A 14825-nucleotide genomic window follows, 5' to 3' on the forward strand; every position below is an offset into this window, starting at 1 on the left:
TGCCTGTTACTGCATCCTCCAAAGGGGATGCATGCGGTATCCTCAAAACAGAAGGGCAGAAAGGGGAATGAACCCATTCTCTGAAGCCTTTTTATAAGAACCCTAATCCCCTCTATGAGTGTTCTACCCTTATCACTTAATCACCTCCCAGTACTATCACACTGGCAATTAAGATTCAACACATGCATTTGAGGGAATACATTCAGCCCCCAGCAAGGGGCTAATTATTTTTCTGATTTGTATGTGTCCTGGATATCTGACATTGAAGGTTGGGGTGTGACGGGATAGTAACGTGTATTATTTTAGTGCAAATCCATCCGAGAACACAGATTTAAAAGGCAAGTGAGGGAAAGTCACTTTCCTTCTCTTTGAGTTCCTGCTTTACACTAGGCTGCATTCTCAGCCCTAGGTACAAATCAAATAAAAAAAGTTCCATGCACAATTGAGCTTTTGTTCTATTAGGCAAAGGCAGACAATCAACGAATGTATTTGTGAAATGTCAGATGGCGGTAACTTCCAGGAGGAAAGTGAAGCAGGAAAAACAAAGGAGGTGCAATTTGTCATAAAGGGTGTGCTCTGTTGGCTAAGAGGGTCAGAGATGGTGGCATTAAACAGAAATTAGGAGTTACCCCTGGGATTCCAAAGACGTACTTTGGCCATTTCTGCATGTTCCTTAAAAGCATCCCACAGTAAATTCATGGGAAAACAAGGAGCACATTGAGCGATCTAGAAATCATTGAATGTGGGGAGGGATTGAAGAGACAGAGAACTCTGCTTTGTATGTGAGTTAAGAGTTGCTCTAACCTTTTAGAGAGCAGTTGCTGGAGGAGCGGTCGTATGTCAATATGGAGCAGCTCTGAAGAGCTGAAAGAGGAAGATTGGAAGGTGGTTGTAGGGAGAGAGACTTAAACTCCCTAGAAATAGACACATGTAAAGGATAATCACTGGTCCTAGCACCAAGTGTTAGGAGAGCTGTGTTGTAGTCTCAGCTCATTGACCAATTCCCTGTGCCATCTCAGGATGGTCTACTACCTTTCAATTCATCATTTTTCTCATCTGTCTTTTGAGAAACTTGGATCTATTAGTTTTAAGGTTTTTTGTGGTGCTATACATTCTGCATGTCTGTGAGTCTGCAAGATGTGCTTGAGAATGAATGGGTGGTGTATGAAAGAGGGAATTTCCTCCTAGTAGGTGTCTATAAACAGGAACTGGAACACAAACTGTAATGGACGTTCATGTATTTTCTAGAAGAAATTCATTTTTATTACATTCTTCAGTATACCAGGCATTGTGCTAGGTACTTTATGTAAATGTTTATTTAATTCTCTCAACCATGCAAAAAAATGATGTATTTACACTTAAGAAAGTAAAGCTAAGAGGTTAAGTAATTTGTCCAAGATTATACAGAACCAGGAGTACGACTTAGATATTCTTATTCCACAGAATATTTCCAATACCCAAGGTGAAGATAATCAAACATCCTCAAAAGAATGTGCCTTCCTCATACTTCTGGTCATATCTACTGCTCTCTAACACCAACCATTCCCCAAAACTGATGCTGAGAATAGCACATAGTAGTTTTATCTCCTGGAAATATGAAATCAATATTATTTTAGACCTTTCTTCTTCTAAAACCCCAGAACCATAACTGCTGAGAGTTGGGCTTAGTCTTGCCATCTTTAGAGGCTGGCAGGAAGCTGGAAGCCTCAAGGCCCCTAATGCATGGTCAACAACAGCCCCTGAGAGTGTAGATCCCTTGAAAGGTCTTTATCCCCTGAATTGTACCCTAGTATGAAGCCCATGCTTTCCTGCAACTGGCCAATACAGAATCTAATTTGAAAAGCAAGTGTCTTTATTTTTAACTTGAATCATATCAACTTTGGGCGACTCTGGATAGCACATATTCACTTAGCAATTATTTGCTAAGCACCTCCTGCCCTCCAGGGACTGTCCTAAGCACTAGAGATAAAGCAGTGAACAAAGTAACACCCATTTTGTGAAGCTTACCCTCTCAATGATTCATAGACATATCTTCGGCTTATAAAACATTTGAGACAGTAAGGAAACAGGTTTTTTTTTTGTTTTTTTTTTTTGATGAATGGAATGTGAGAATGAGAGGAACAAGGGTAGTGGTAAACACAAAATGTCTTTGGATAAAAATTGCAATCAATAGGCATTTAACTATGGTGATCACATTTTTTTCCAGCAAAATGGACAGTCTAGCATTTGTTTTTATTTTCTTTCTATTATCTAAAATTGATTCATATGAAAACTTTTTCCAGAATTATAAAAAATAAAATTGTATGTAGGAATATACTTAGTGGCTCACCTTTATTTAAAAGGTTAAAACCATATCTAATATAAAACCCACAAAAGACATTAATATGAAAACCATATTGTGTCTGTCTTGGGACCCCCAATTCTGAGCTGAGCATCTAGACACCATTCTATAAAGTTCGATTAGTTAAGTGAGTGAACATTCAAACATTTCTCTATACAATGTGTTAGGACGAGCATGACCCTAAAACACCAAGAAAATGTGAGCGCACTGAGTAGAGAAATGTGGAAGTGCGAAAGGAAAGCAGTGTGCATGATTGGTGGCATTGGTTGATGGTATCTGACGTGCCTTTGGGACCAGAGAGAATTTTCAAATGAAAACACTAAAGTAAAAACCATGTTCTTCCTGTCAACAGGGCGTTGTTGCTGGCGCTCGTTCCAAAGGAGAACACAAACAGAAAATCTTTTTAACCATCTCCTTTGGAGGAATCAAAATCTTTGATGAGAAGACAGGGGTAAGTAAAGCAATCACATGGCTTTGTGAAATTGAATCCATTGACACATGTGCCCTTAAAAGCCTCTACTCTCTGGGAAGGAATCTAAAACAAGCGTACAAACACATAAAGCAACTGACAAACTTGATCAACTCTGATCATCCATCAAAGCAGGTCTCTATGCTGACTTGGCCACAGTGTGACTGCACTGTGTTTCTTATAGTGTAATGGTGATAAAAGTGTCCCACTATCCTGGTAATCTGATGGGAGATTGATGAGCTTTGAAGATCAATGTGTAATGTGACAGTTTAAGTTAAATTTCTTTGTGTGTTGGCAACTTTAATGACATGCGTCCTAGAGGGAGATACATGTACATCTTTTGACTCGGTCAAAGCATCCAGACTCTCTTGAGTTTAACCTGGAGCACCTTGCAATTGCTGTAATCAAAAAGAATAAATGGAGTTCTCAATCTTAAAAAAGAAATCTATCACTGCACGACCAGGAAATTTAAGGGCTGATATGTTTGTTGAACCCACCAAAGAAGTGGTTTGTGTTTTCATCAACCTTACAGCTGCAATTAACTCCCAGATTCATCCCCAGAGCTCTCCTGACACTGTCAGTCCTGTTCATTGGTGGCAAGAGGAAAATAGAAAAACCTTCTATGATCCGTTTTCCAAGAAAACAAGAGTCAAATAGATGTCTTTTTCCTTGTATTTATTCAGTGTTTTACAGCTTATAAAACACCTCCATGTATATCACCTACCATGAACTTCACAAAGGTAATTTATCAAGCACTTTATAAATAATTCTTAACCATCTGAGTTACATGACCCTGGTCATTTTGCATTATTATTTTCTCTTCCTTGTTCTGACTAGTATGAAGATAACATAAGGGTAGTAAGATGATAGTTTAAATGTAAAAAATGGATTTTCTTCAGGAAAAAAAGCTATAGAAAAATTACTCCTGAATAACTAGTAATAGAATGGATATCTGTACACCCCTGATCATAACAGCATTACTTTCAGTAGCCAAAAGGTAGAAGTGACCCATGCCTGTAGATGGATGAATACAAAATGTTGTATATGCAGACAGTGAAATTCTATGGAGCTCTCAAATGAAAGAAAATTCTCACATGTGCTACAATGTGTATGAGCCTTGAAGACATTATGCTGAGTGAATTAAGCCAGACACAAAAAGACAAATATTGCATGATATCATCTATATGGATTACTTCACATAGTCACAGTCATAAAGACAGAAAATAGAATGGTGATTGCCGGAGACCAGGGAAAAGAAAAAAATGAAGCGTTATTATTTAGTAGGCATTAGGTTTCAATTTGGGAAGATGGAATCTTTTGGAGATGAATGTGGTGATGGTTGCACAGAAATGTGAATGTATTTAATGCAGCTGAACTGCATGCTGAAAAATAGTTAAAATGGTACATTGTATGTTATGTATTTTACCACAATAAAAAATAGCTAGGTGTAACTCTCATTATGGAGTACCTCCTATATACTAGACACGTGTTAGTCAGTTTACATACATAATTCAGTTTCATTCTCGCAACATTCCTATGAGGTGATACTAATAGCTACTTTATCAAGTATATATTATGTGCCAGGCATTGTGGTAAGCTCTTTACAAGTACCAGGTCATTTAATCCTCATAACAACCCTAGGAGGTAGATGGTGCTATTATTCTCATTTTATAGTTGAAGATAGCAAGGACAGAAAAGTTTACATAACTTGCTGGCAGTAAGGGGTGACAGAGGCAGGATTAGAACCTAAGCAGTCTGGCTCCTGAGTCCTTTTGTTTAACAACGGTGCCTATTATCTCTCGAGATAAATCTTTTCTAAGTTCACCCACGTTTTGTATTCTTTTTCTTTTTTAATTAGGTTCAGGGGCACATGTGCAGGTTTGTTCTATAGGTAAACTCATGTCTCAGGGTTTGTTGTACAGATTATTCTGTCAGCTAGGTACTAAGCCTAGTACCCAATAGTTATTTTTTCTCTTCCTCTCTCTCCTTCTCTTCCTCTCTCTTCCTCTCTCTTCCACTCTCAAGTAGGCTCCAATGTCTATTGTTCCCACCTATGTGTCCATGAGTTCTCATCATTTTGCTCCTATTATAAGTGAGAACATGTGGTATTTGGCTTTCTGTTCCTGTATTAGTTTGTTAGCGATAATGGCCTCCAACTCCATCTACATTCCCACAAAAGATGTGGTCTCATTCCTTTTTATGACTGCATAGTACTCCATGGTGTATGTATACAACATTTTCTTTGGTCAGTCAGGTGCAGCCATAAGAGGAGACATTGGAGGGCCTCTGGAAACAAACAAACAAACAAACAAACAAAAAAACAGTTTGTTATACTCACAGGTCCTAGAGACTGGAGCACAGCACACCACACAGGGCCACATGGGAAAGACACCAGGGTGGTCAGGAGGCAAAAGACAAGGAGCAGAAAGGGGAGACCTAAGGCCACTCCTTTATTGGGATTGGCAATCCAAGGCAAGGCAGGTCACAGCAAGTGATTGGCTAGTTCGAATCGTTTTGTCTGGCTCTAAGCTGTAGGGGTGATCCCCGTCTGCCCCGAGATAGTGAAGGCAGAGGAATATTGCTTTCTGGGCTGTATGAACCAGGCAGAGGAGGGATGACTCTGGATTGGTTAGTTTGCATATCAAAGACATGTCCCTGGCTGGGTCCTTTATTATGTCTAAGAATTGAGAAACAGTCTCTCCCCAGTCAGAAAGATTTCTTAAGATGTCAAAACATCATATACAGAAAATTTAAAAGTATTTACAATACAACCCAGCGTGTAGGAAGCAGAACTGGGATTTCACCTCAAGTCAACCTGAATAAAAAAATCAATGCAATTTACCTCTATATTATAGAAGGTGGGCCTCTCTGGGGACGCCTTGGTAGAAGGGAGTTTAGGATGAAGGCGCAAGCATTGGTAGTAAAAGGGCTTGAATTCGACAGGATTACAAGCCTAATGTAAGCTTTATCTGCCTTCATAAAAATATAGCTTCAAAACCCTGGGGAGGTGGGTTCTCTGTTCTGTAAAGACCATAGTTTGGAGACCCGTGCTCAGTTCTGAACTCCACATTTTAAATTGGATATAGACAAATGGAAACATATTCTTATGAGGAGGATCCAGGCAAGTGGGGACCTGGAAACTACGCTGAACCAAAACTGCTTGACACACATGTGGCTCATATGATCTTTGGGAACACAGAATATGGCGAACTCTGGGCTTGTAGTCCTCCAGCATTCTTTGTGGGAGCTTAGTGATGTGGATCAAGCCCAAATGAGAGATACTTTCACAATGATTTATATGCCACAATATATGATATCATCTCTAGTCTCTTCCATTACCATGATACTTGGTGTGTGTAATCAAAGGGAAAAGGACAGAGGTAAAGGGTATCTGGTGTTTTATCTTATCCGAGGGTCATGTTTTGGGCTTTGCTGTTTTATCACAGACCCCACCATCAAATATGCTGTGCCCAGATCATTGAAGTCCTAATTACCTTGATTTTAACTAATTAGGGTAGTTTATGTTCTTTACTTTTATCTGCATCCTTACTCAAATGTGGCTAAACTGTCCCCAAAGAAAGATACCACCAAACCTTGTAGCACTATTTTTGATTATTTAGCCAGACACAAAGAGAACAACAGTAAAATCATTTCCGCCCAAAGCCATTTAGCTTTGTAGAGGACATGTTAGATCCCTAGTGGAGAATTAGGAAGAAAGTAGAGTTGAATGTTTTCTGTCTCACTTAGTCTACCCCAGTTTTGTTAGATTAACATTAGACTTCTGTAGCATCTGGCAATCTTAGCTTGTAAATATGCCTTAACAAAGGTCCTAAAAAATGGTTAAAAGGACTGAATATGTTTCACTCTGAAGTAAAGATGATAAGGGTCAGGGTACCCCATATTAATAGTTTTTCTTTTTTTGTTTTGTTTTTTGTTGTTGTTGGTTTGTTTGTTTTTGTTTTGTTTTGTTTTTGTTTGTTTTTGAGATGGAGTCTCACTTTGTCACCCAGGCTGGAGTGCAGTGGTGCAATCTTGGTTCACTGCAACCTCTGCCTCTCAGGTTCAAGTAATTCTCCTACCTCAGCCTCCCAAGTAGCTGGGATTACAGGTGTGCGCTAGCACACCCTGCTAATTTATCTTGTATTTTAGTAAAGACAGGGTTTCACCATGTTGGCCAGGCTGGTCTCGAACTCCTGACCTGAGGTGATCCACCTCCCCCGGCCCTTGGCCTCCCAAAAGTGTTCAGATTACAGGCGTGAGCCACCGTGCCTAGCATTAACACTCTTTATATGAATTGTCAAGTAGGAAGAGGAGCTGACTTGCTCTGTGTGACCTCAAGGAATGGAACTAGGACTAATTGACAGAAGTTTTAGGAGGTGGTTTCTATTTATCAGTAAGAAGGCTTTTCTATCAGTCAGCAGTTAAATGGACTGCCTTTTGTGTGAGAGAGTTCACCGTCGCTGGGAGTATTCAAGCACCAACCATCTGATGAAATATTGTTGAAGACAGTCAAGTAGAAGATAATGTGCTGAACAAAGTCACATCTAAGTTGAGTCCAGAGACTAATTTTAAGATTATGTTTTCTCTCACAGTCATATCTATTGATGCTTTTTATTTGGAAAACCTCCATTGGAGATTATGAGCAGAACAGTTTACTAAACCTTAGTCATTGCCCAGCAGGAGGCTGACTCAATGTGCAGCATGGGTTGTCAATGAAGTTTTTTTTTTCCATATCAAAGAAATGGAAAACTGGGTCTTTATCATTTGGAATGATAATCTTAGTTGTTTATCTCATCTGCAGTTTTTTTGCTCAAGCTTGACTGCACTTTTTTTTAAAACCAAGAAAAGAAACATTTGCGGAACGTGACAATAGCTAAAATCCAAAAGCTGTCAAAAATGTTTTGATCCCAATTAAAGAGACCCTTTGCAGCAATTTACACCCTGTCTTGAATTTCAAAGAACTCCTGATCCTAATCCTTATGTGAGTAAATTTTGTTTTATTATTAGCTTGTTGCAGGGAATAAATCAATAGTGAAAGCTGTTCATACATTTAGATACCTAGATATTGCTAATATACCATGATGTTACTAGGTCTGTAGACCAGATGGATGACAAGGAAGGAGTTATGTCATCTTCAGTTTGCAGATAAGGACAGTGAGATTCTGTGAGTGTCCCTGACCTGGCTGTTGACTCAGAAGAGACTTTTCAACTCCAAGACTTTCTAGTGAACCTCACTGACTCTCTTCTCTCTCCAGTCACCATTTCAATCCATATAATTATTACGACTTTATATCATAAAAAATGATACGCACTGCAGGACCCTACAAGTAAGTCTGTTTCTTAGGATGAAGGGCAGTGGTCTGCATCAACTTTTCAAGATGTTGCAACATCCTTGTTGCCACAGACACATGTGAATTTTGCTTATTCATTTGAATGAGCCAACACTTACTTAAAGCTATTAGACGCAACAGTCTAACTATGCTATGGCAATTCTATGAAGTAGATACTATTATTATCACCATTTTGCAGATGGGAAAGCCAGGGTCCATATAATTTAAGTCACACAGATAACAAATGGCAGAGCTTGGTAGCTTGGTCCAGAATCTCTGATACTAGTGAGGTGTTACTAATAATAGCATACCAAATTTTATAAATGATTTTATAAAATCATTTTATGCTTTGATCTATATTAGAGCAGATTCCCCATTATCTCTGTCTTATTGTCACTGTTACTTACTTTCATTCTTTCCTGAGCTTTCCTGAGTGAAGACAAAAGAGGTGGAGTTACAACTGGCACTGCTTCATCCGTAGTTTTCTTGGATAGATAGAATGTTGACAGTATAACCCATATATGATTAGGCAGTACAGGTTGAGTATCCCTTATCTGAAATGCTTGGGACGAGAAGTGTTTCAAATTTTAGAGTTTTTCAGATGTTGGAATATTTGTATTATATATACTTAACAGTTGAGCATCCTAAATCCAAAAATCCAAAATCTGAAATGTTCCAGTAAGCATTTCCTTTGAGCATCATGTCAGAGCTCAAAAAGTTTTGGACTTGGGAGAACTTCAGGTTTCAAATTTTTGGATATGGGATACTCGACTTGTAACATATTAGATGCCTACTCTATGCCACGTGCAGCCCTGTTTCCTGAGGATTTGAAGATGAATTGGTCACTGTCCTTGCCCCTGAGATGCTCATAGTTCATTAGTGAACCCAGACTCACAAAGAGAATTAACAGCTGCCAAGATACTGGGCTACTCTCACCTCCTACCTGCTATGCCTTAGTTATTTAGTGCACATTTGCTGATTCTTAATCACGAAGTTATTTCATTTTTTATGTAGTAAGTATCACCGGGCACCAGCTATGTGTGAGTCATTGTGTGATACAGATGCAAGTGTGAACAGAGTTGTCCATGTTCATAGACTGGGGTTTAACTTTGCCAAGAATGTTCCTGAAAAATTTCACTGACTTGGCAGTGGAGGAATGAGTTGGAGAGGACCAGAATAATTAAGTAAGGGAAGAGAAAACAGTATTTCTAAAGGCACAGATATATGGAAGAGAAAGATATATATGTGCATTCACTTAGGAAATAATTATTGGGTACCTGTATAAATAGAGAGATAAATAAGGCCTCATCTTTGTGTTCATCGCTGTTGTCTATCTAGCTAGCACAATGACTCACACATAGCTGGTGCCCGGTAATACTTACTACACAAAAACCAAAACGACTTCATGATTAAGAATCAGCAAACATACACAAAATGACTAAAACGTAACAGGTAGGAGGTGAGAATGGCCTAGGATTCAATATTGTCCCTCAAAATAGATAGGTAATTGTGTTTTAAATACAGTAACTGCACTTACATTTCAGGGCTGATTTAATAATTTATTCCTCAGTGAAAACCAGATGTCACCTTATTTGTGCCTCATCAAAAACAAGTCTGTTCTCCTTTCAGTTCAAACTGGATGTTTTGAGCAAGGTTTGGAGAGAGCAAATGAGGTTGAGAAAGGGAAATGTCTCAGGGAAGGAGATAGGAAAAAGCTGAGGAGGCTGTAGAGCATCACACTGGGACCTGGTGGTCTCTAGGACCCAGAAGTGTCTGGGATGTTGCTGTCATCCTGGACAGTGAGACAGTGCACAGGACTCTCACAAGACTGGGGATAAGGGCTAGCCTGTAAACATGACAGTGTGGTTTAGAGCAGGCTTTCATGGATCTGTCTCATTTGACATCCAACAGTTCTTGGAATTTTTTATTATCCCCCTTTTATAGAAGGATCAACTAAGGTACAGGTAGGTTAAATGACTTCATGAAGTTCCACCCTGGTCATTTGACCCCCAGGCTCCACTCTGGTCACGCGAAAGAAATTGAATTCAAATTAGGACTCTATAATACCCAAGCTTATTTTCTTTCTTTTGTTTCAGAGATTCTCAACTTGACGGTTCTGTGTCTCTAAGGAGTGGTTAGGAAATGTATGTAGGCAATTTGGTAGTCACAACTTTTTGCGGAGGGGTTGGTAATGCAGAAATTTAATTGTTAAAAGCCAAGGCTGCTAAATAATCTGCAATATTCAGGGCAGACGCATATACAGCAGAAGATATTTTCCTATGCTCTATGACTTTCTAATGTCTTTCTAGACATTCATGTAGATGAAAACCCTGTTGGTAATTATGTGAATTTAAAAAGCTAACTCTATTTAGCACATAAACAAAGTATTTTTACCCATATACATAATACTGAATTTTCCAGAAATGCAACTAGACTAAGGGAAAGATGAAATTATTTCTAGTTAACCAAAATTTTGTATCTTTTTACTAACATCTCTCCAGTCTCCCCACCCAACCCTCCCTCTGATAACTACCATTCAACTCTCTGCTTTTATGAATTCAGCATATAAATGAGATCATGTAATATTTGTCTTTCTGTTCCTGGCTTATTTCACTTAATATCATGTCCCCCAGGCTCATCCATGTTCTCCAAATGACACGATTTTCTTTTTTGGGGCTTGATAGTATTTCATTGCATATATATATACCACATTTTCTTTATGTATTCATTCGCTGATACCACACCTAAGTTGATTCCATTTCTTGGCTATTATGAATAATGCTACAGTGAACATGGGAGTGCAGATATCTCTTCAATACACTGATTTCGTTTCTTTGGATATGTACGCAGTAGTGGGATTTCTGGGTCATATGGTAGTGTAAAGTAATTTTTCTTAATGTGTGTGTGTCTCTGTTTACTCATCCATAAGATGGAGATAATAAATGTACCTATGTCTTAGCGTTGGTGAAAGATTAATTTAGTCTTCTAAGACTTAGAATAGTGCAGAGTAAAGTAAAAAGCCCAAGGTGTTAAATAATATTACATTATTGGCTATATTGTCCTATCTCCTGTACAGTCTTTCTATGTCCTCTAAGCAGAATTAAGAAAGCCTTTTATGATGTCCCCACTTCATCTTCTGCTTACTATATCCTAGCACATGATCATCTGTGTCATAATGAGTTGACTCACGTTCCCATCAGACTACCAGCTCCACACAGTACCCTGGCTCATTTATTGCTGTGTCGGCAAGGCCTGGCATAGGAGACCCTGGCATGTGACAGAGATGCTAACTGGTCATTGAAGGTAAAAGGGAAGACATTCAGGGATGGATAGAATGAAAGAGAGAGAAGGGAGGAACAAGGAAACAATGACTATGTCAGCTTACAATGAAATGCTAATCGTCTGGCCCTGATATTGGAGCCCAAGATGCTATGTACCAAAGATGCTAGTTTTGCCACGTAGACAGTAAAATATCCATGATTCAGAATTATCCAGTCATAGGATGTCAGGGATGGAAGCTCCCTTAGGCAGGAACTAACCCACGCATTTGTGAGTGAAGAGATCTGAAACCCAAAGAGAAGTGAGCCATGAGATCTCCCTATAAATTATTTGCAAAAGCCTAGACTTGAACGTTGCTCTGGACAGATTTGAGTCATTTTCTGATGCTCACAAAACAGGAAGCAGGGAGTGTCCTCTTCTTTTTCCTATTTCTTAAATTTTGCCTTTCTTTTCTCTACAATCTCTCCTCTCTAGACCACCCCATACTCTTTGCGTATTATATTCAATGTTCAGAGCTTCCACTGGCCCATGGCTGCCCTAGATCTATTTTAATGTCAAATAGATAGAACCTCTAAGGGGAAAAATTGGGTCTCTGTGTGGTTAGTGTCTTGTTGGATGATATTGGATTTTAATTTATCACAACAAAAAAAATCAATTCGTAGCTCAAAATCAACATATTTTTAGAAATTGGCACTGTCAGGAAGCTGCCTCCATGAGATAATTTATGGGACCAAGTCTGTAATTCATGACGGAGAAAAGGGATGTTCACAACACCCTGCGAAGTGAGACCACGAATGTTTTCAAGCAGATTTGGTCAACTCAGAAATGTTCTTAATGATTCCTTTTATCAGTCTTGTTCTTTAAAAAGGTATGGTGGTACTATTTTCTAAGCTAGTTGCTTTTACATGCTTGGCCTCGTTTAACTGAATCCTCTAAGTGCTCAACTAAGAAGCCACTACTCCCATTAGACAGATGAGAAACTGAGACCTGAGGGGTTAAGCAGCTTACACAAAAACAAATATCCAGCACATTGTGGAGCTGGAAACTGATCCCAATATTAGATGGTGCTAAGGCCCATGTTCATTCCAGCTCCAGGCGGTCGCGTCTCACCTCTTCATGTGCATAGTTAGGGGCTCTTGCAAGCAAGTGATCATTCATCTGCTCACCAGGGCAGAAGTCAGACTGCACTTAGTGTTGTCAGCATGCAGACAGACAGGCCCTGTGACTGAAGATTTACAGTGACGATTTGGGCCTCTGAAGAGATGTGGGAGGCACTAGTTTCAAAGATCCAGAGCCTAAACTTGCTGGGTGACCTTGGGGATGGCTCATCTGCTTGCAGGCCCGTTTCCCCATCTGAAAACCAAGGGTCATATGACGTACTTTTTCTTAAAGGGCCAGATAGTAAATACTTTAGGCTCCCAGGGTTATACAGAGTTTAAATAGTGCAACTATTTAATTTTGTCACTGTGGCATCAAAGTCACTGCACACGATATGTAAGCAAATGACTGTGGCTACATTCTAATAAAACTTTATTTGTAAAAATAAAGTCATCTGCTGACTCTGTTCTGGTTGATTATTAAGGATTCTTCTAATTTTCTCATTCTGATCCCATGATGGGCCCATGAGCCCTTTGGCATTAGGGGATGAAGACTAGGTGAAAAGCTATGGTTTTTCTGCTCTTTTGTGTCTGATTTTGGGATGAGTGATGAGTGTAGAGTGTTTTGTGTGAACTTTCAAGATAAATATTCATCACTAAAGAATTGTATTATTTATTTATTTTGATTTTTGATTTTTGATTTTTTTTTTTGAGACTCTCACTCTTGTCTCCCAGGCTGGAGTGCCATGGCATGATCTCTGCTCACTGCAACCTCCACCTCCCGGGCTCAAGCGATTCTCATGCCTCAGCCTCCTGTGTAGCTGGGATTACAGGCGCGTCCCACCACGCTGGCTAATTTTTGTATTTTTACCAGAGACAGGGTTTTGCCATGTTGGCCAGTCTGGTCTCGAACTCCTGACTTCAGGTGATCCACCCGCCTTGGCCTCCCAAAGTGCTGGGATTACAGGCGTGAACTACCACGCCCAGAGTATTATCTATTGCTACCATTTGTTGAGTACTGATTACCAGGCATGGTGCTAAGTACTTCACATAAATTTTTGTCATTGAATTATTACAATACAACTATTAATTACATGCTATTATCCCCATTTTACAGATGAGGTGACTAAGACTCAGGAGGGTTAGGTCACTTGAACAAAACTACTCTTAAATTTTTATCTATTTATTCAAAAGCTACTTATTGAGTACCTACTGTGTGCCAGGGAGCATTCTCCAGGATTTGGATACATTGGTGAACAAAAGGAAGGTCCCGACTTTGTGGCGTTTACATTCTAAGGTGGAGAGACAGAAAAGAAAAAATAGACATACATAAATAATATAATCTGTTAGAAAATAATCAGTGTTACAGAAAAAGAAAAAAGCGAGGCAAGGTCGGCATTTTTCCACTGTACTTTCTTTGTCCTCATGAAAGGGCCTGTGACATGTGCGCTTTGTAAATCACAAATATTAACGTGCTCTGGGAGCTTCCTGTACCTTTGAGGGTCAACTGAGTAATGGAGAAAGACGCTTCTGAAAATTCTCATCCAAATTCCAGAGGCTGTTACACTTGATAAATCAGAGCTGTCCACTTGGGTGTCTCTGCTTTTATTTAGATGGCTGATTGCTTTATATGGGGTCTACTGCTTATTGTTTTTCTATCTCCCTCATTTGTTTTAAATTTTAATTTAAAACTCATTTTCCATGACTGTGCCGTGGTTATTTAATAGGTGCTTCTATTTTTATGAAGACACTCCTTAAGGGAGCTGTTTGTATCAAAATGATGATACTGTAATTAGGCACAGCACTGATATGAGGATTCTTTGTGCACCTCTCAAGTGCTTTGCAGAGATGGCCAGAGGTGGAGAAGCAATCATAGTTCTGGTTACAGTAAAGGAACATGGTGTCATAGAAAGCAAGGGACTGGGTCAAAGTGAGAAGAGACTAGTGAAATTCATCTTTTAGTGGGGTGAGTTGTGTCTGAGGAAATGCAGGCTTGAACCTGGGGACAGGGTGATGGAGAGGAGCACAGGGGCTGGGTGACCAGGATGGAGCCTGGGGGCTGGGTGACTAGTGTTGTGGACAAAGGGCTAGATTTGCCATTAGCAGGCTTGAATTTGAAGAGTTACGTAGTTAGAAGTATGCATATTGATGGTCGGGCGCGGTGGCTCAAGCCTGTAATCCCAGCACTTTGGGAGGCCGAGACGGGCGGATCACGAGGTCAGGAGATCGAGACCATCCTGGCTAACACAGTGAAACCCCGTCTCTACTAAAAAACACAAAAAACTAGCCGGGCGAGGTGGCGGGCGCCT

At 39.6% G+C, this 14825-nt stretch overlaps 1 protein-coding gene across 9 annotated transcripts in view; it reads left to right on the plus strand.

Moving 5' to 3' along the window:
- DAB1 (DAB adaptor protein 1) overlaps positions 1–14825 on the plus strand; it is a 1195266-nt gene that overhangs the window by 1050840 nt on the left and 129601 nt on the right. For all 9 annotated transcript variants that reach the window (XM_023187666.3, XM_023187675.2, XM_026454157.1 and 6 more), the window contains one exon: positions 2694–2792. In XM_023187666.3, coding sequence (XP_023043434.2) covers positions 2694–2792 — 99 coding nt within the window. The remainder of the gene's footprint in view (positions 1–2693; positions 2793–14825) is intronic.

Source organism: Piliocolobus tephrosceles, chromosome 1 (assembly GCF_002776525.5).
Source record: "Piliocolobus tephrosceles isolate RC106 chromosome 1, ASM277652v3, whole genome shotgun sequence".
NCBI classification, from domain to species: Eukaryota; Metazoa; Chordata; class Mammalia; order Primates; family Cercopithecidae; genus Piliocolobus; species Piliocolobus tephrosceles.